This window comes from Lepidochelys kempii, chromosome 14 (assembly GCF_965140265.1).
Source record: "Lepidochelys kempii isolate rLepKem1 chromosome 14, rLepKem1.hap2, whole genome shotgun sequence".
NCBI lineage: Eukaryota > Metazoa > Chordata > Testudines > Cheloniidae > Lepidochelys > Lepidochelys kempii.
Genome location: NC_133269.1, coordinates 31022990 through 31042870, shown reverse-complemented (window position 1 = coordinate 31042870; position 19881 = coordinate 31022990). Strand labels below are relative to the sequence as shown.

Here is a 19881-nt window from a genome sequence, read left to right as displayed (position 1 = left end):
GGGTAGTGATCAATGGCTCCATGTCTGAGTGGAGTGCCCCAAGGGTCGGTCCTGGGGCTGGTTTTGTTCAATATCTTCATTAACGATCTGGAGGATGGTGTGGATTGCAAGTTTGCAGATGACACTAAACGGGGAGGAGTGGTAGATACGCTGGAGGGTAGGGATAGGGTACAGAGGGACCTAGACAAATTGGAGGATTGGGCCAAAAGAAATCTGATGAGGTTCAACAAGGACAACTACAGAGTCCTGCACTTAGGACAGAAGAATCCAATGCACCACTACAGACTAGGGACCAGACTAGCAGCAGTTCTGCAGAAAAGGACCTAGGGGTTACAGTGGACGAGAAGTTGGATAGGAGTCAACAGTGTGCCCTTGTTGCCAAGAAGGCCAATGGCATTTTGGGATGTATAAGTAGGGGCATAGCCAGCAGATTGAGGGACGTGATCGTTCCCCTCTATTCGACATTGGTGAGGCCTCATCTGGAGTACTGTGTCCAGTTTTGGGCCCCACACTACAAGAACGATGTGGAAAAATTGGAAAGATTCCAGCGGAGGGCAACAAAAATTATTAGGGGGCTGGAACACATGACTTATGGGGAGAGGCTGAGGGAACTGGGGATGTTTAGTCTTCAGAAGAGAAGAATGAGGGGGGATTTGATAGCTGCTTTCAACTACCTGAAAGGGGGTTCCAAAGAGGATGGCTCTAGACTGTTCTCAGTGGTAGCAGATGACAGGACAAGGAGTAATGGTCTCAAGTTGCAGTGGGGGAGATTTAGGTTGGATATTAGGAAAAACTTTTTCACTAGGAGGGTGGTGAAACACTGGAATGTGTTACCTAGGGAGGTGGTGGAATCTCCTTCCTATGAGGTTTTTCAGGTCAGGCTTGATAAAGCCCTGGCTAGGGTGATTTAATTGGGGATCGGTCCTGCTTTGAGCAGGAGGTTGGACTAGATGACCTCCTGAGGTCCCTTCCAACCCTGATATTCTATGATTCTATGAAGCTCGTGGCCCCAGGGTCCCCATGTCGGGGGCGTGCGTCAGGGAAGCTTGCGGCCCCGGGATCCCCATGTCAGAGGCGTGTGTGGCGGGGAAGTTCGTGACCCCAGGATCCCTGTGTCGGGGGCGCGTGGTGGGGAAGTTCATGGCCCCGGAATCCCCATGTCGGGGACGTGCATCGGGGAAGCTCACAGCCCCGGGTTCCCCGTGTTGGGAGCGCATGGTGGGGAAGCTCGCAACCCTGGGGGCCCTGACTGGGGGCTCTGACCTGCCCCCCAGCGTTCATCCCTCTGCCATCCATTGCTGTAGGAATTCACCAAAGAGGAACCGAAAACTGACATTGACGTCTCGATCCTGCCCCAGCTGGAGCACTGCAGCTCCACCAAGATGAACACCTGGCTGGGTAAGCAGGGGCACAGGCACAGGCAGTGGGGGGCAGGGGGATGGGCAGTATCTGTGGGGAGGGTTGCTGACTTGGTGTGGGGGAGGGGCCCAGATTCAGGTGGGGGATAGGCAGTGTTTGGGGGAGAGGGGCCCTGGCTCGGTGGCAAGGGAAGTGTCTGCGGGGAGTGATCCTGGGATAGTCAACCCACAGCTGCCTGCCCCCTGGGGCGGGGGCCACTTTTGTCCTGTCCTCTCCCACCCACATCCCTCCCTTTGCAGGTCTCCCTCACACCCCCCCAGTTTCTCGCGTTCCCATCCCGTCTCTAGCCCCCCAACAGGTCTGACCCATCCCCTGTGCCCCACGCAGGGATTTTCTATGGGTTCAAGGGACTGCTGCTGCTGCTGGGCATCTTCCTGGCCTACGAGACCAAGAGCGTCTCCACCGAGAAGATAAATGACCACCGGGCCGTGGGCATGGCCATCTACAACGTGGCGGTGAGTGAGTGCGCCCCGCTGTGACCCACTGCCCCCCAAACTTCCCCCCCACCTCACCATCACAGCGGTGAGTGGGTGCGCCCCGCTGTGACCCACTGCCCCCCAAGCCCCCCCCCCACCTCACCATCACGGCGGTGTAAAGGAGTGCTGGGGGCTCCCTGCTGTACTGCCCCCCAAACTCCCCCCCCCAAACCTCACCATCACAGCGGTGAGTGAGTGCACCTCGCTGTACTGCCCCCCCAAGTTCCCCCCCCCAAACCTCACCATCACGGCAGTGAGTGAGGGTGCCCTGCTGTGATCCACTGCTCCCCCAAACTCCCCCCCACCAACCTCACCATCACGGCGGTGAGTGAGTGCGCCCCGCTGTACTGCCCCCCAAACTTCCCCCCCCAAACCTCACCATCACGGTGGTGAGTGAGGGTGCCCCGCTGTGACCCACTGCCCCCCAAACTTCCCCCTCTGAACCTCACCATCATGGCGGTGAGTGTGCCCCACTATGCCCCACTGCCCCCCAAACTTCCCCCCCACCTCACCATCATGGCAGTGAGTGCGCCCCGCTGTACTGCCCCGCAAACTTCCCCCCAAAAACCTTATCATCACGGCGGCCCCACTGAGACACACTTCCCCCCAAACCTCCCCACTGTCACAGAGTCACCGGGCCAGTGCTCTGGAACTATTCCATATGAAGCCAGTCAGGACTCTGGGGAGCCTCCTCTCTCTGAGCATCCTGTCTCCAGGGTAAGAAGCTTACACAGCTTCAACCTTCCTGGGTCTGACCTCGGAGCATTCAGCATCCCCTGCCCCACCGTACGCTTCCCACAGCGAGTCTGCACGGACAGGGCTCCTGGGGAAGCCAGAGGGTCCTGCACCCCAACTCCTCAGTCAGACGTGACTCTCAGCCAGATGGTAAAACAGAAGGTTTATTAGTCGACAGGTACACAGCATAGGACAGAACTTGTGAGCACAGAAATCAGTGACTTTCAGCCAAGTCCATCTTGGGGAGTCCTGGGCCAGAAGCCCTGGACTCCCCCTCTTCCAGTCCCCCCAAGCAGACTGTAAGCTTCCAGCCACCTGACCTCTGACACCCCACCCCGCTCTTTGTTTCACTTCCCGGGCAGTCACCTGGTTGTCACCTGGTTGCATCCCCCTCCTGCGTCTCAGGTTACAAAGGGCACCTGTCATAACATATGTGCAGGCAGCTGGAGCAGCTTCACCCGTCCTAGAGGTCTAAGCCAAATTCACACACCCCTATTCCCACCACAAAGGTATTGGTGCAGCACACAGGGAAACTGAGGCACACACAGTATTCATGCAAAACAGTAAAACTCACATAGGCTCAACAGTAAGACACATACAACATAACAAGGGAAAATCCCCACTTTGTCACACCCATTGCCCCCAACCTCCGACCGCCCCCTCAGACCTCCCCACCACGGCACTGAGTGCATCCCGCTCTGACCCACCGCCCCCCACAAACCTTCCCACTACGGTGGTGAGTATATACCCCATGGTGACCCACTGCCCCCCCAAACTTCCCCACCATGGCGGTGATTGCACTCCCCTGTGACCCACTGCCCGCCAAGCCTCCCCACCATGGCAGTGAGTGAGTGTGCTCTGCTGTGACCCACTGCCCCTCCAAACCTCCTCACTGCCCCTCAACCTCCACACCACAACGGTGAGTGAGTGCACCCTGCCGTGACCCACTGCACACCAGCCCTCTAGCGTACCCCCAAACGTCCCCACTGTGCTGTGGCTATGGCCATTTACAACATGGCAGTGAGTGTGCTCCACTGCACCCCAACGCCTGACTGTACCCCACTGTGGCCCCCAAGCACCCCTTTGGGCTATGACAGTGCACGTGCATCCAGTATCCCCACATTGTGCCACAGTCATGTGAGGTCTGGGGGTGGGAGTGGCTACATGGACCAGGTTTGGGGTGTTGGGGCAGGTCTCTCTGTCTCCCCCTCTCCGCACAGTGACGCCGCTGGCTCCGGCTGTGCCGCAGGTGCTGTGTCTGATCACCGCCCCCGTCACCATGATCCTGAACAGCCAGCAGGATGCCGCCTTTGCCTTCGCCTCACTGGCTGTCGTCTTCTCCTCCTACATCACCCTGGTGGTACTCTTCGTGCCCAAGGTAGAACCCCCCCATCCCCGCACCCACCTGCACGGACAGGAGTCAGGATCTCCGCATTGGGAAAGTGCTGGGCTGTTCTCTCCCTGTCTGGTTGTTGGTGCAGGGAGCACCGGGGGGCTCAGAATCTTTGGTCTGGAGTTAGCATTGTGATGTTGTCTCTGACACTGAGGGGAGGGAGATGGAGGTCTGTGCTGTGGGTATAGCATTGGGGTGTTTTCTATGACTCAGTCAGTTGAGGGGGTAACTGGAGGTGTGGGGTCTCAGTGCCAGGTGCACTACTGGCTTGTTGGTTCTTGTCTGATAGCAGAGTGGGTAGTTGGGTTTTCAGGATATTTTCTGGGTATAGCATTGAGGTGATTGTCTCTGACAGTCAGGGGGCAGGTGTAGTATTGGGGTATTGTATCTGCGTGTCAGCCAGGGGATATAGTTGGGAGTCAACACTTTGGGTGTAGTATTATTTCTGTCAGTTAGGGGGTAGTTGGGAGTCAGTGATCCAGGTGTAGTCTTGTCTCAAACAGTTGGTGGGGGGTAGTTGGGAGTCAGTGGTCCAGGTGTAGTCATGTCTCTGACAGTCAGCAGGGGGGAGTTGGGAGTCACTGCTCTGGGTGTAGTCTTGTCTCCGACCGTCAGCGGGGGTGGAGGGGTTGGGAGTCGGTGCTCCAGGTGTAGTCTTGTCTCTGACAGTTGGCGGGGTGGTGGTTGGGAGTCAGTGCTCTTGGTGTACTGTTGTCCCTGATAGTCACTGGGGGCACTTGTTGCAGATGCGACGTCTCATCACCAGGGGCGAGTGGCAGTCGGAGCAGCAGGACACCATGAAAACGGGCTCATCCACCAACAACAATGAGGAGGAGAAATCCCGGCTGCTGGAGAAGGAGAACAGGGAGCTGGAGAAGATCATTGCGGAGGTGAGGCAGACATGCCTCCATCCCACGTCTTTGGGGGGCGGCTGGGACCTGATGGAGTGCTCCCATACTGTGATTATGGGGTGCAGGGTATAAAGTGGGAGTGAGACAGTAGAACCCTACACTGGTGGCGTCCTCTCCTCCACCTCCCTCTGAAGCTGGGGACTTTGGGGGGTGGGAGGGAAGGGGGCTCATCACCCACTCGGGGGTGGGGGAGGCGTTACACTCATTCACTCCTTCCCCTTCTTTCTGGCAGAAGGAGGAGCGTGTCTCCGAGCTCCGCCAGCAGCTCCAGGACCGGCAACAGCTGCGCTCCCGGCGCCGCCCCTCCAACCCCTCCTCGCGGGACGGGTGTGCCGCCGACAACCACTTCACCAATGCGGCCGGGCCCATGCCCACCCTCTACCAGCCTAGCCTGCCCCTGGTGCGCTGCCTTGTCTCCGAGCAGGCTGACAAGCTGGGCCGCAGCAACTGCGACGGAAGCCGCGTCCACCTGCTCTACAAGTGACCACCGTGGGGGCGGGGCCTGAGAAGAGGGTGGGGCCCGGGAAGGGGTGGAGTGGAGCTAAATAAGGTCTCTTTTTCCCCCCAATCACATCTCTTAGCTTTGTAAAATCTCTCTGTATCCATCCATCTTCCCTTCTCCCATCCAAGCTCTGAGTGCCAATTGACATCCAGGTGCAGAGTAAAATGTGCACCTTGCCTGATCTATCCTGAGTGTCTCTAGCTGGAGCAGTGTCAGGCGGGAGGGGGCAGCTGCTTGTAACCAAGGTGATGTGGGGAGGGCAGAGTGAATCGAGAAGGGAAAGTTACCCCTTGAGCATGCCAGCCAGGCGTGCAGTCTCACTGTAGCACAGAGTCAGACCTGGTGGCCCCCAAGGTACAGTCATGCACAGACGGATCTAGTTACTGGGACATACAATCAAGGTGTAGTGCAAAACTGGATTTAGTTATTCATATATACAGTATTATTGTAGCCTAGAACCAGGTTTGGGTACATGTAAGTACAATCAGACTGTAACACACAGCCAGATCTGGTGACTTGGATGTACGATCAAACTGTTGTGCACAGGTGAGTCTGATTACTGTAATGTACTGTCAGACTGTAGTGTAAAACTAGGTCTGGTTTACTTGTAAGTACAGTCAGACTGTAGTGCACAGCTGGGTCTGGTACAGTTGGACTGTAGTACAACACCAGACCCGGTTACTTGTATGTTTAAACTAGTGAACAGCTGGGGCTGGTTCTGTGTGAGCGCAGTCTGACTGTAGCACACAACCAGATCTGGTTGCTTGTATGTACAATCAGACTGTAGCACACAACTGGGTCTGGTTACTTGTCTGTACTATCAAAATGTAATGCACAGTCAGGTCTGGTTACTGTAATGTACTGTCAGACTGTAGTGTACAACCGGGTCTGGTTTCTCAGTTGCACTTTAGTGAACAACTGGATCTGGTTACTATTGGGTGCAGTTGTGTTGTTTATGTGCAAAATCCATCTGTTTCCTTTTGCGTACATTGGGCCTGGAGGTCACAGCCGCTCCTGGAGGCCCCGCAGTCAGATCACAGTGTAACACCAGTTCTAGCAACTCCCAGATACAGTAGGAGCATCATGCATAGAACGAGCTAGTGACTTTCATGTACTGACAGCCTGTATAGCACAATCAGCAGTGGATGTTGTCATCTGGCGGCGTACCGGCTGTAGGGGATGACCAGCCCTGGTTACCCATAAGAAGGGCCATGCAGACCTGGATATCTTGTGCACAGGGTCAGGTCAGGTTACTCTGGCTACACCCAACTGACTGGAAGTGGGGATACAGCTGCCTGAGGCAGGGTCACACTCTCCCAAAGATGGACGGGGCTTTCGCAGGGGGATGGGATTAACCTTATCTGAGCCCTGCTCTGACCAGGTGGGTCTGGGTGGAGAGCCCCGCTGGGGGCCAGTCTGCAATCTGACTGTAGCGTACAGCCATTTCCCCAGTCACAGCCGCCCCTGAGGGTCTCTTCCTGCCTGAATAGACGCGGCCTCAGCCATGTGATTTCACCGGGGGCGGTGGGGGATGGGGAGTGCTCCAGCTGGCTACAATGGACCCTGGAGGCCCAGAGCCGAGAGTCTGGACCCAGGGTGGTCCCCATGGCTCTCCTGACAGCTCCTGTCTGAGCTGGGCCCAGAGCTGCTGGAATGGGGGCCGGGGGAGGTTCCCTGGCTAGAACCCATCAGTGTTCAGATTGCCCCCATCTGAGTCCCAGGGACAGGCACCATGAGAATGGCAGGAGAGAGCAGCCCCACACGGGGAGTGAGTGTACCAGGGAGCACTGGTGTTTGTAAGACACAGCACCGGGCAGCTGCTCTGCGGGGGCAGCATAATGTGAGAACATGCAGCACACACAGCACAACACATGCATGGGTCACAACATGCAGGACAGCACAGTGTGTGCACAGCCCCATGTGAGCACACGCAGCACCGCACGGACCCACAGCACAGTGTGAGCACAACGCAGCATGCAGAACAGAGCCCCACACGTGCACACACAGCGTACACACACACACACACACAGCAGCACCTGGTACCCACATCCACATGCCACTCGGAGTTCAGTGTATGCAATGCATGGACAGCACCACATGTGCACACAGGGCACAATGTGCGCATACAGCAGAACACGCACCCACACACCTGCGTGTGCAAACAGGCTGAGCTCAGCGGGCCTGCTGCAGGGGCAGGGCTGGGCAGGATGGGCTGTCCTATCCCTAGGTCTCTCCCTGCAGTTTTTGGGAGGGGGTCCCCCCCGGCCAGGGCCCAGGTGGGCACATGGGGGAGGGTTGCCCCAAGACGCAGTCAGGCCAGGGCCTCCCCAGCCTTGTCTGACACTGTTGTGTGACTGGGATGGGGGGAGCTGCTGGGAGGGAAAGGAGGGTCCCCAGAGCATGGGCCGGTGGGGGTCTCTGGCCTGCCATGTGCTGGAGGATCAGACTCAATGAGCATGGTGGTTCATTCAGGCCTTAAAGTCTATGAGAGAGCGAGCCCCACCCAGCCCCAGAGACATCCTATACCTGTCCCCCCCAGTTCCCTGGAGGCAGACTGCTCCCAACAACAGTGACCTTCCCAGCCCATGAGACAGTCCTGTGCTCAGGGTATGGGGGCTGGCTGAGCAACTGCCAGCACCAGGGAAAGAACCCAGGACTCCTGGTCCCCAACCCCCCCCCCCCAACCCACTGGGACCCCTGATTGCCCCAGGGGACATTCCACTCCCCCCACACCCCAACACAGCCCTCCAGGGCTCCAAGCTGCCAGGAATCTGCCCAGCCTGGGACTTCTCAGCCCTGGCTGCAATGCTCTGCCCATGAGGAAGTAGAGCTCCAGGGTGCGCTTAGAGTGAATGCAGGACTCCTGGGTCCTGGCTCTGGGAGGGCCATGGGGTCTAGTGGTTAGAGCATGGGGGGTCTGGGAGCCAGGACTCCTGGCTGGGTGCAGACTGGCACTCCAGTGGCTGGGCCCCTCCTCTTCCAGCGGAGGCCAGTTGGTGACCGGACAGGTGAGGGTGGAGGAGTGTGCAGGCCCCAGCACCCAGGAAACATCTGCAAGCGGGAAACCTTGTAGTGCTGGGCCCCTGGGGCAAAGGAGAGAAAGTGCCATTAACCCTCCCTGCACTAGGAGCGGAGGTGGGGGAGGAAATTGAGCACAAGCTGTTCCCAGCACACAGCCCCCAGGCACCTGCTCTAACCACTAGGCCCCAGTCCCCTCCCAGAGCCAGGCTAGAACCTAGGAGTCCTGCTTCCCAGCCCCCACCTCCCCTCGCCCCACGTAGGGTCAAGTCTTGAGCCCTTTTTGGCTTTCCCCTGTTGCTGCCACAGACCCTTCAGAGCCTTCACCCATGAAAAATAAAATCATTTAATGAAGGGGGGAGGGGAGAAACAGGGGGAAGCTGGTGTTGGGGGGAGGGGTCCCTCATTGATTTCTTTTAGCAGCAAATCAGGGCCTTTGACCCCCCTCGATGGACTCGATCTAGGGCACAGTTTCCTGGGGGCTCAAAGCTTCTGCCCCCCCCCCAGCCACAGCCCCAAAACCTGGGGGAGAGGGTAGGAAGTCTGGAGGTGTCAGCTGAAAGAAGCAGTAGGGGGTGCCCCTGTGACAGTATCCGCTTGTGGCCCAGCCTCCACCTCCTAGCTGGGAGTTCAGGGCTCACGGGGGGCTAGGCCCCATGTCAGTTCCTGGGTGGGTTCAGTGTTGGGGGGCCCAGGCCCCTCCATCTCTTCCTTCTGATACCATGCAATGGAGGCTCCATCTCTCCAGCCAGCCCCGCAGCCCTGTCCCTGGGGATCTGTGCAGGCAGCCCTCTGTCACTGGGCAGAGGTGGCGGCACAGCGGTGCCATTGGGCCAAGGCACCTGCCAGGTGGTGTTGCCCAGCCCCACACCTGGCCCCAGCCCGTGGGTCGTCGGCAGCAGGAAGAAGATGTAGACAGCGGAAATCACCAGCCCCACGGTGACGGTTACAGCCACAGCCACAGCCACAGCAAAGGGCCAGCTGGAGCAGCCCATCCCCCGCAGCCCCAGGCCCACGCCTACGCCCCGCGGTGCCGGCCGCCCCACGTCCACACTCAGGCTGACCGTGCTGAGGGCAGGGCCTGGCTTGGGTAGCGCCAGCCCCCGGCCCTTCCGGTTCCCCCAGCCCGGCACATACAGCAGCCCGCGGCGCCGGCTGAAGCGCACGGAGCTGCAGGGGGCGGCGGGCGCCAGGGGCAGCCGGTCCAGCAGGTCCCGGCAGGTGGGCAGGCCAGGCAGGCCCTTGCGGGTGGGGAGGCAGGTCAGCTCCCGGCACACGGGGCAGCTGATGGCGTTGACCTGCTCCGAGGAGACGTTGATACGCGCCAGGCACTCGAGGCAGAAGGTGTGGCCGCAGCCCAGCACCTTGGGCACCTTGAACAACCGGTCGTAGGGCGAGAAGCAGATCACGCAGTCCATGGAGGCCTCGTCTTCATCCTCCTCCTCCTCAGGACCCCAGGGGCCCCCCTCTGCCAGCTCAGCGCCCCGGGGCCTCCCCTGCCCTACTTCCCCTGGTGCTGCCATGCCAAGGTTTGATTCCCCTGGCCAGTAAGGGCAGAGGTACAGCGAGTGAGGTCCCTCAGGCCAAGGTGGTGCCAGCCAGCAGACACAGTCCGGCCTGGCCCCTGTTGACGTCTCTGGGGAGGGAAGAGAGAAAGGACAATATTTACCCAGTGGAGATAACGCGCCCCATGGCCTGGCCAAGTTGGTCGCCGCCCCCCCACACGCCCAATTCCTCAGGGGTAGACTATCGACCGCTCCCCGGCTAATCTGGAGTCACCCCGATACGGCTCCACCTGGGGCTCGGGCACAGCACAGAGCTGCCAGACACTCCCAGCTGGCGGGGGGGAGGGGGGGAAGGAAAAGGGAGGCATCCAGGGGACGCACACCCCAAAGCACATCACTGCCAGCCCCCCAGCCTTGCCAGTGCCCTCACTTCCAAGACACAGCCCCTGCTAGCCCAGGCCTGGGCTCCCCCAAACAGCTCTGCTGGTGCCCCTCAGTCCCCTCTATCCTCCCCCAGGCTCCCCCAAGCCTTGCCGTTGCCCCTCACTCCTGACCCACACCCCCATGCTAACCCAGGCCTGGGCTCCCCCCCAGCCCTGCTGGTGCCCCTCAATCTTGCCCCCACTGCTATTCCAGCCCTGGGCTCCCCCAAACAGCTCTGCCAGTGCCCCTCAAACCCCCCCACCCATTCTACCCCTGCACTCCCCCCAGCCCTGCTAGTGCCCCTCACTCCCAACCCACAGCCCCCTGCTACCCCAGGCTTGGGTTCCTCCCAGATCAGGCAGTGCCCCTTTCCTCTTCCGCCCCCCACTATCCTACCCCTGGGCTCCACCCAGCCCTGCCAGTGCCCCTCACTCTGCCGGTGCCCCCCCAATCCTGAGCCCCAGCCCATGGAAGCTTAGCTCTGGGCTCAGTCCCAATAGTCAGGCTCACCTGATCCAGGCTTGGGTGCAGCCGGGATGTTACTGCAGCAGGTGTACTGGGGTTGCTCCTCCTGGTGCTGCTGGCCCCAGCAGCTCCCAGGTTCTGGAATCTGCCCCCTGCAGGGAGCATTTCCCCTAGTGGTGCCCGCCCTGCCGCCCCAGCCCGCCCAGTTCTTGTGGGGCTGGGTGCGGCCAGGGTGAGGAGCCGGTGCCACCGCATTCCCTTCCTGTGGCTACTGGCCAGGAATGTGACCAGCAGCTGGCTCTGCCAGGGTTAACCCTTCACCCCCCAGCCAGAGAGCCCCCCTGCTCAGCCCCCAACCCCACTCCCTGCAACAGAGGGCCTCCTGCTGAGTTCCCCACTACTCCCTGCAGCAAAGCACTCCCTCCCCTACAACACAGCACCCCTGCTGAGCACCCCCACCCCAGTTCACTACAGCCCATTGCCCCCTGCCGCTCCCCACCCCACTTCATAGAGACCAGCACCACCTGCTGAACCCCTGCCCTGCTCCCTGAAGAACAGCACCCCTGGACTGCTCCCTTCACTTCAGTGCCGTGCCATGCCCCCTAATGTATCCTGCCCCCACAGAACAGCACCCCCTTGTGCCATACTGGGGGCTTAGGCCCAGCCCTAGAAAGTGAATCCAACACATGGAGTGTTCCAGTCTAAACCCAACTCTTTGGGCAGCACAGCAGAGAAAGCCATAGGCCCCACACATGAGCTGAGAGGGCATCTGCTACGCCCCAGGCTAGCTCCTTCAGTAGGGGTCTGGGCAGAGAGATGTGTACAGCGGGAAAAGGAGGGGTGTGCATGCGGCTGGTACTCTCCCAGCCATACCCCAGAGCATAGCTGTGCTGTGCAACAGGCCTGCTCTGGGCCCAGACCCAAGCTGTTACGCCTGGACAAAAAGCAAGTGCTAAGTAGCAGGGTCTAGATACCATGGGGCTGGAGAGGTTGGCTGGGGAAGCTGGCAGTGCAGGGGAGGGCAGACACTCAGACCCTATGGGGGGGATGAGCAGGCAGGCATCCATGGGGTCAGATCTACTGCCCACACCCTGTAATGAGTTTGAGGCTCCCTACTCTGCTCCAACAGGCCTAGATCCTGCACCAAGGCCCAGCCCAGCAAACCTGCTCTGAATCCTGCACCTTGTGCCAGCCAGCTCTGGCGAGCTCAGAACTGGGGCCTCTGGCCCAGCCCACCTGGTCTAACCAGCCCAGCCAGCTTTGCCTTGGGGAACTGGCTTCCTCTGTCACACAAAACAACCCTCTCCCCGACCATTCCCTGTGGCCTAGGGCCAATTAGCCCTTCCCCACCCCAATCACCATGGGCCACCTCCCTGCTCTGTGACCACATGCTCTGGGCCCCTGGGAACAGAGATCAGCATCCAGCCTCGACCAAAGGACAGCCAGGGGAGTTTTGCTGGATCCATGCAGGAAGCGGAGAGCTAGGGCTGCCCCTGTTGTAGATGGAGGTGACTCAGTTTCAAGAGGGGGCCCTGCTCTTCCTCCATCCCCAAGAAAAGCTGCTGGAGCATGAGCAGGGCAAGCCCCTGCAGCAGCTCTCAGCCCATCCATCCCTTGTGGGCCCCCAGGGGCAACTGCTATTAGGGGATACATGGGGCAGAGCCAGGCCTGCAAGCAGCTGTCCCCACCCCCAAGATGGAGCAGGCTCTACTGCCCTGCCTCACTATGATCCCTGCAGTGCTCTCTGGGCTCAGGCAGTGGTGAGCAGGCCCCCCTCTCACATCCATCCCACAGCTGGAGCCAGCTGCGGCCCACCGCCAACCCCAAGCCCACTCTGGGGAAACCCACTGCCATCCACACCTCTCCAGGCAAGCGAGGCCATCTGCCCCCCACAACCCTGTCCCCAGCAAGGGCAAAAGAGCAGTCCGCAGGAGAGGGTGGGAGAAGGTCATGGAAGGGCAGCATCAAGCAGGGCTCACTCCCTCCTCCTGCAGGTGGGGGCCAGCAGCTCAGAGAGAACACACAGGGGGGCAAGTGGAATCACAGAGTTTATTGGGGCAGTTTCCACAGCTTTAACGGTTCGACTTGGCCACACGCTCCAGCTCATCCTTCTTCTTGATAGCGTAGGAGTTGGAGGAGCCCTGGGAGGGGGAAAAATGGTGAGATTCCCCTCCATGGTGGAGCCACCCCCACAGCCTAAGACCCAGCTCAGCACCCGCTAGGGTACATGGGCACCCCCCAGTGGTGACAGCACTGCACTGCAGAGGGACAATTGTAGGGCAGGGAGCTGCCAGCAGGGCTCAAAGGGTCATACTAATTGCCTGGGGCAGGTGAGGAAAGGGGGCCATTGGAGACCCTGGGGCAGGAGCAGTCCTGCAGCCCTTCACTGCTAGGGACACACATGGACTCAAAGCCAGGGGGGCAGCTGGAGAAATCTCCCCTCCTTCGGGTGTAGTTATCCACACAGCCCCCAGGAGGCACAGTCACCCCCCCGGCGGTGACCCAGGCTAGCAACGCACCAGAGAGGAAGCAGCTACATGGTACAGAAGCCCTTTGACACCAGTCTGTGTCAACACGAGTGGCTGCACTGGTGGGACCGTCCCTGTGCACAGCCAGCCCCTAAGCGACAAAGGGCTGAGCAGGCCACGGGAAGCAGGGGCTGAGCTGAGCCAGGCCTCAGACTCCAAACAGCACGAATCTGGGCAGGGTGCTGTCTGGGAGCCCAGCGCTTGGCCACCTGCTCAGAGCAGAGGATGAGGGCATCTCCCAGCGCAATGGGACAAGCCTGGCCCCAGTTCTCACCTTGGCAGCGTTGATGAGTTCATCGGCCAGGCACTCAGCAATGGTCTTGATGTTGCGGAAGGCGGCCTCGCGGGCCCCAGTGCACAGCAGCCAGATAGCCTGGGGGGGGAGGGGGAGGGGCAGAAAGGGGTTACCAGGTGCCCAGAGCCAGTGGGCACAGTGCCCAGCCCATACACACTGTGGAGTGGGCACCAGGCACAGCCACATGGGGAGGGGAGTGACGCTCAGGAACGGAGGAGCACACTGTGCGCACATGCATGGCCAGGGAGGGGTGTACCTGGTTGACGCGGCGCAGCGGGGACACATCCACGGCCTGTCTTCGGACAGTGCCGGCACGGCCAATGCGGGTTGAGTCCTCCCTGGGCCCGCTGTTGATGATGGCATTGACCAGGACCTGCAGGGGGTTCTGCACAAAGAGTTGCATGGACAGGTCAGCTAGGACAGAGCCCCACCCCCAAACCCTCCCTCCCACACCCCTGCCTGGCCAGGACAGCCAGCACCCCGACCCTGGACCACCCAGCAGCCCACCTCCCCGGTGAGCAGGTGGATGATCTCGAAGGCGTGCTTGACGATGCGCACAGTCATGAGCTTCTTGCCGTTGTTGCGGCCGTGCATCATCATGGAGTTGGTGAGGCGCTCCACAATGGGGCACTGGGCCTTGCGGAAGCGCTTGGCTGCGTAGCGCCCGGCGCTGTGGGGCAGGTACTTGGCGTACTTCTCCTTCACCGCAATGTAGTCCTGGGCCGGGGAGAGAGACTGGTTCATGGGCAGTCGGGGAGGGACACACACACACACCCCCATGCTGACAGGGACAGCCACAGTCTGAGAGCAATGGGGTGCCAGACACAGGCATCCTACTTCACTTATTATAAGGGTGCACAGAAGGCGTGAGCTGTGAGGAGAGGTGAGGGACCTAGATACCCCCCCACCCCTCCCCCTGACAGGGTACAGATAGGGTGTGAGCTGTTCACTCCCTGCAGCCCCTCCCGCTGCGCACAGAGGCCATGAGTTATAGGGGGACCCAGGCATCCTGCCTTACTCCCTGCAGCACTTCCTACTGCATATAGAGAGCGTGAGGTGTGTGTGTGGGGAACCCAGGCACCACTCGGGCTCCCAAAACCTGAAGAGAGATGTCATTGATCTGAACATCGTCCGTGCTCCATTTCCCAAAGAGCTTGATGTCGGGAGTCTCCGCCACAGCGGGCACAGTCTCCCACTCGGTCATTCTGGGGAGGGAAAAACAGAGGGTCAGGCAATGCAGCACCCACATGTCCCACACTGAACCCCCCCCACATATGGGGCACCCCAATGCCATGGCCCATCCCTATAGGGCAGACCCCCCCCAAACTCCACAGACCCCTGGCAGAGCAACCCCCTGGACCTCATCAGCAGCCCCCCTCAATGTCCCCACATTGGTGTGCAATCCCCACTGACACCCATGGGACAGCCCCCTCCCCAAGTCAAGGAATATCAGGGTTGGAAGGGACCTCAGGAGGTCATCTAGTCCAACCCCCTGCTCAAAGCAGGACCAATCCCCAACTAAATCATCCCAGCCAGGGCTTTGTCAAGCCTGACCTTAAAAACCTCTAAGGATGGAGGTTCCACCATCTCCCTAGGTAACGCATTCCAGTGTTTCACCACCCTCCTGAAAAAAGTGTTTCCTAATAGCCAACCTAAACCTCCCCCACTGCAACTTGAGACCATTGTTCCTCGTTCTGTCATCTGCCACCATTGAGAACACTCTAGATCCATCCTGTTTGGAACCCCCTTTCAGGTAGTTGAAAGCAGCTATCAAATCCCCCCTCATTCTTCTCTTCTGCAGACTAAACAATCCCCCTTCCCTCAGCTTCTTCTCATAAATCATGTGCTCATAAGTCATGTGTTCCAGTCCCCTAATCATTTTTGTTGCCCTCCCCTGGACTCTCTCCAATTTGTTCACATCCTTCTTGTAGTGTGGGGCCCAAAGCTGGACACAGTACTCCAGATGAGGCCTCACCAATGCCAAACAGAGGGGAACGATCAAGTCCCTTGATCTGCTGGCAACGCCCCTACATATACAGCCCCCCTGTGGTGGGGGACTGCGCAAAATGACTCCCAAGGAGGAATCTCTAGGATAGCTGCTGTGGGGAGCGCACTGCTCGGGGTGCACAGAGCCTGTGCAGCGCAACAACCACCTGCTGCCTCTGGCTGCTGCCACCTGGGGCGCGTCAGTGCGGTGCCCACTCGGCTCACTGCGCCCGTCGGGGGAGAACAGGCGGTGTCTGCACGGCAGGAATGGGACCCGGCACGCGTGGGGAATCAAGCCCCATGGGGAGGAGGCTACACCTGGGAACATCTCCTGTGGTTCCGGTCCTCCCGCCCCCAAGCGCGGTCCCGAGGTTCCAACGTCCCCGCATGGCTCCACGCGCCGCCTTGGGATTCCATCACCCCACGCGCGTGGCCCTCCCGCCCCTAGGGTTCCACCCGCCCCTTCGCCCCACGCGCGGCGGCACCGCCGGGGATCCATCCCCCCTCCCGTCGCCCCCCGCACGGCCCCAGGATTCCATCCGCCGCGTCACCCCACACGCGGGGCCCCAGCCCCACTCGGCTTCCTATCCCTTCCCCCCGCACTCACATGGCGGCAGCTCCAGCAGCGTCCAGCCCAGGAAAAAGAACTCTCCACGGGGTCTCCCAGGCTCTTAAGAGCGAGAGGGCCCCAGAAGAGCTTCCGGTGGGGAACTACGCATGCGCCATTCTGCGTACAGAGGCAGCACGCAGGTGCGACGAGGCGTCCCGAAGCCTCGCTTCCGCCCAGGTCTTTGCCCGCAAATCTGTTGCGTGCGTGCCTAAGCGTGCCCCCATTTCTACGCCCGGAAAGGTCTACATGTACGACCCCTCTCTGACGCATGCGTGCGCCGCTCACCCTTTCGTTTCAAAAATAGCCGCTCTAGCGAGCGCATGCGTAGTATGTCTTATGTACCTTCACCACTTCTGTCGAGCGTGGTAGCGAGGAACCACAAAGCCCAGGGCCGTCCGATTTGCCAGGTTGCCCTGCTATCGGGCTTGTGCACTGGCAGCTGCGAAGCGAACAACGCCATGTCTACTGAGGGCACAACTGCCCTATGTACCCTCTCCGCGGGCATTAGTGGGAAAGCAGCTGCAGGGTTCGTTCCTGAGCTCAGGCTTTTTCCTCCCCCGGAGACTGAGGCTGGGAGTCCACCGTGGACTGGGGGTCCACCTGAGACTAGGTGCTGTGGGTCCCCCTGGGGACAGGGGCTGGGGTCACGGCCAGAGAGTGTATAAAGCTCCATGGTGCTCCAATGGGCTGGAGAGAACGGCTTTGCGAGGCAGCAGGGGTGTACACACAGGGGTGTACACACAGGGCTGACCAAGAGCAGCAAGCTGGGCTGGTACTCAGGTGTAAGATGCCTGGGTGGTCTAGGGCAGAGTCAGTCTAGGGCCCTCACTGCCCCACCTGTAGCACAGGGGTAAACACACCTAGTGCTTGCAGCTGCAGATCTCAGAGCACTTTACATGGGAGGGGCATGAGTGTTATCCCGCTTTTACATGTAAGCAGTGTCAGGGTGAGCTCCACCCTGACATCTGGTGGTGAGGTGTGGCAAGTTGTGGAAAAGAACTTCAGGGGCCGATCTCATTTGCATAGGCACACCCACCCCGCCTAGAATGAGGCCATAGCTGCCCAAATGGTCACTTTGGCTGCTGTGGGATCCCCAGTGTCTCTGTTATTGGGGCAGGAAGAATAAATTGTTAGTACCCTGATTATGGGAACTGTGCTTGGAACTGTACTTGGCCTTTTGTTACGATGGAGGGAGTCACCATCAACTCAGTAGCACTCGCTAGGCAAGGGTCATGGGTTCTAAAACTCTGAATTGAGAGAGGTTGGTGATAAGTGGTGGTATGGGTCTCTTGGTGGGCTGGGCCTTACATGCTAATTACACTTCCTCCTTTCTCTGCTGTGGCATATCAGAGCTAATTTTGGTTTCATTAGGAGTCTAGTTACATGCTGCTGAGCTCACTTTGGGCTAATGGTTCACCAGCACTGGGGCTCCTCTATTACAAGCTGAATTCACCAAAGAGCTGAACTGACTAAGAGCTGAAATCACTGAGTGTTGTGTTAAGTAGCGGGGGGGCCTGAAGATATATTGTGGAGAAGTTTGCGGGACAGCTGGAGTGCCTTGTGGATAGGCTGGTGGAGCAGTTCATGGGAATGCGGGAGCTGCTGGTGGGAGGTGGAGCGGAGCAGTTTGTGGGACGGCGGGAGCTGCTTATGGGTCGTGGAGCTGAGCGAAGCAGTTTGTGGGGCAGCTGGCGGAGCGAAGGCCTATGGAGCTATGGGGCGGTCAGCTTCAGATCATGTAAGGTGCCTTTTACCCCCGCCTCCATCTCCACCCGGGTAGGGAGGTAAAGCTCTGCAGATAAACTTTTGAACTCTGGGGCTGCCCTGACCAGGGACATAGACTTTGGGGTCATTGGACTTTTGGGACTTTGGGTGATTTGGGGTTGCTGGACTCAAGAACCAAAGGGAAAGGGCATGCCCCAATTTGCTTGGGGTGGGTTTTTTTTGCTCATGGGTTGTGTTATGAATCCTGTTGGTGGTGTTTCCCCAACATAATGCCACATTGTTTCTCTCTGTTATTAAAAGGCTTTTTGCTACACTCAGACTAGGTGCTTGCGAGAGGGGAAGTATTGCCTCTGGGAGGCGCCCAGCGGGGGTGGTATATATTTGTCCCAGGTCACTGGGTGGGGGCTCGAGACGGTTTGCATTGTGTTATTGGAATGGATCCCCTAGATATTGAACCCGGCCCTTGTTGCTGCCAACTCTCGGGCAGAAGCGTTACATACATATGGGGAAAACTGATGCACAAAGGAGATGAGACTTGCCCATGGTCATCTAGCAGGGCAGAGACAGGGATAGAACCTGGTGTCCTGAGGCGTGGTGGCTCATCAGCCCAGGCCCAGGAGGTGCAGCCTAACCACTAATTCCCCAAAGCTACAAAATACATTTTGTGCACATACAGTTTTAAGGACAGTGACTCTTGTCTATATTACTCCTGAGGGAATTCCACACCACTGCTCAGGTGCAGAATTCATATTGTCCGCAGATTTCTTTGCTCCCCCACAGAAAAATGGGGAAGCAAAGAAATATGCGAGGACACATTACCCATGCTCGGAGCAACAGGCAGAGGCATAAATCACCATGGCGGGGAAGGAGCTGGGCGTGTGAGCATGCATGGGGGTGACTCTGTCCCTCTTGCTCACCCAGCCTGGGTGGGTAGGGCTTCGGGTTGTTTGGAGGTAGGGCGTGAGGCAGGCTCTGTCCTCTGAGGCAGTTAATTGTTCCCATTCTTAGTCAATTCCCCCAGATGCATAAAACACATGTAAAAGTTTTAAGGCTCCATTACATTGCCAGAGTGGAGGAAAGGAGCCTTATCGTAAATGGTCAGCTAGGAAAATCTAGGTTCTGTCTCACTTTTTTCCTGTGCCAGAGTGGCACAATGGGGTTAATTACAGGTCAGGATCTATTTTACTTATCTCAAAGAAGACTTTGAGGGCAAATAAAATGTTTATCAAGCAGTCAATAAAATGTCAGGACAATCAGAACCAAGCACTTCCCAAAGTAGCCAGCCAGGATTATAACTGGAACGCAGGTATTGGTTCCCTAGTATTTGTAATTTAACTTTCATATGTTTAGGAAATGCTGAATAGTTATCGTGACTTTTTTCTGTATTGTAGTTTAAATAAATTAACAAAATAATTGAAACTGGTGTGATTATATTGTATTATTTTGACAAATAAAATAAGCATAATTTTGCAGAATTTTTAATTTTTGGCACATAGTTCCTCCAGGAGTACTATGCGCAATAAGATAACACAAGGCCACAAGAAGTGCTTGTGATTTGATTGAAATCTGTCCCAACTCCCTCTCACAAGTAGCGAAACGCAACACCCAACCGTTCCAAGAAAGCAGCCCTGTGTGTGGTTCAGATCTCAGTATAGCTCCTAGCCTCAAGACACTGCCGTGTTCCCATGGCTGTTTACCATACCCATGCCATGCCGTACCAAAGTGCCTTGTTAATTTTGAATGAATGACTGTGATATTGTATTTTTTGTTTCTGTAGCGAATTGCCCACTTAAAGAACACGGGATTTTCCGGTCCTGATTGGCCGACTGAATATTTTTTTTACAGCAATGTTGTAAGTTACCTGTTGCCTAAAGTGCCAGTGTGCTTTTT

At 58.2% G+C, this 19881-nt stretch overlaps 3 protein-coding genes across 5 annotated transcripts in view; 1 reads left to right on the top strand and 2 right to left on the bottom strand.

The window, feature by feature from the left end:
* The window catches only part of GABBR1 (gamma-aminobutyric acid type B receptor subunit 1), a 64501-nt gene extending 58131 nt beyond the window's left edge, over positions 1 to 6370 (top strand). For 2 of the 3 annotated variants that reach the window (XM_073311979.1, XM_073311978.1), the window contains exons 20-24: positions 1305 to 1398; positions 1747 to 1874; positions 3880 to 4008; positions 4770 to 4913; positions 5167 to 6370. In XM_073311979.1, the coding sequence (XP_073168080.1) occupies positions 1305 to 1398; positions 1747 to 1874; positions 3880 to 4008; positions 4770 to 4913; positions 5167 to 5418 (747 nt within the window). In that variant the 3' untranslated portion in view covers positions 5419 to 6370. Of the gene's footprint in view, positions 1 to 1304; positions 1399 to 1746; positions 1875 to 3850; positions 4009 to 4769; positions 4914 to 5166 lie in introns of those variants that run through there. The other variant, XM_073311980.1, reaches the window with a different exon arrangement.
* Positions 6371 to 8823: 2453 nt separating this feature from the next.
* LOC140897669 (RING finger protein 225-like) lies at positions 8824 to 11136 on the bottom strand. The gene is made up of 2 exons (XM_073310573.1): positions 10893 to 11136; positions 8824 to 10090 (listed from the first exon to the last, which is right to left on the bottom strand). The coding sequence occupies exon 2, from the start codon at positions 9975 to 9977 to the stop codon at positions 9114 to 9116; it is 864 nt and encodes a 287-aa protein (XP_073166674.1). The 5' UTR covers positions 9978 to 10090; positions 10893 to 11136; the 3' UTR covers positions 8824 to 9113.
* A 1742-nt stretch (positions 11137 to 12878) lies between these two features.
* RPS5 (ribosomal protein S5) lies at positions 12879 to 16372 on the bottom strand. Its single transcript, XM_073310556.1, has 6 exons — positions 16264 to 16372; positions 14770 to 14875; positions 14178 to 14387; positions 13927 to 14055; positions 13650 to 13748; positions 12879 to 12988 (listed from the first exon to the last, which is right to left on the bottom strand). The coding sequence occupies exons 2-6, from the start codon at positions 14872 to 14874 to the stop codon at positions 12920 to 12922; spliced, it is 612 nt and encodes a 203-aa protein (XP_073166657.1). The 5' UTR covers position 14875; positions 16264 to 16372; the 3' UTR covers positions 12879 to 12919.
* Between the last annotated feature and the right edge of the window lie 3509 nt (positions 16373 to 19881).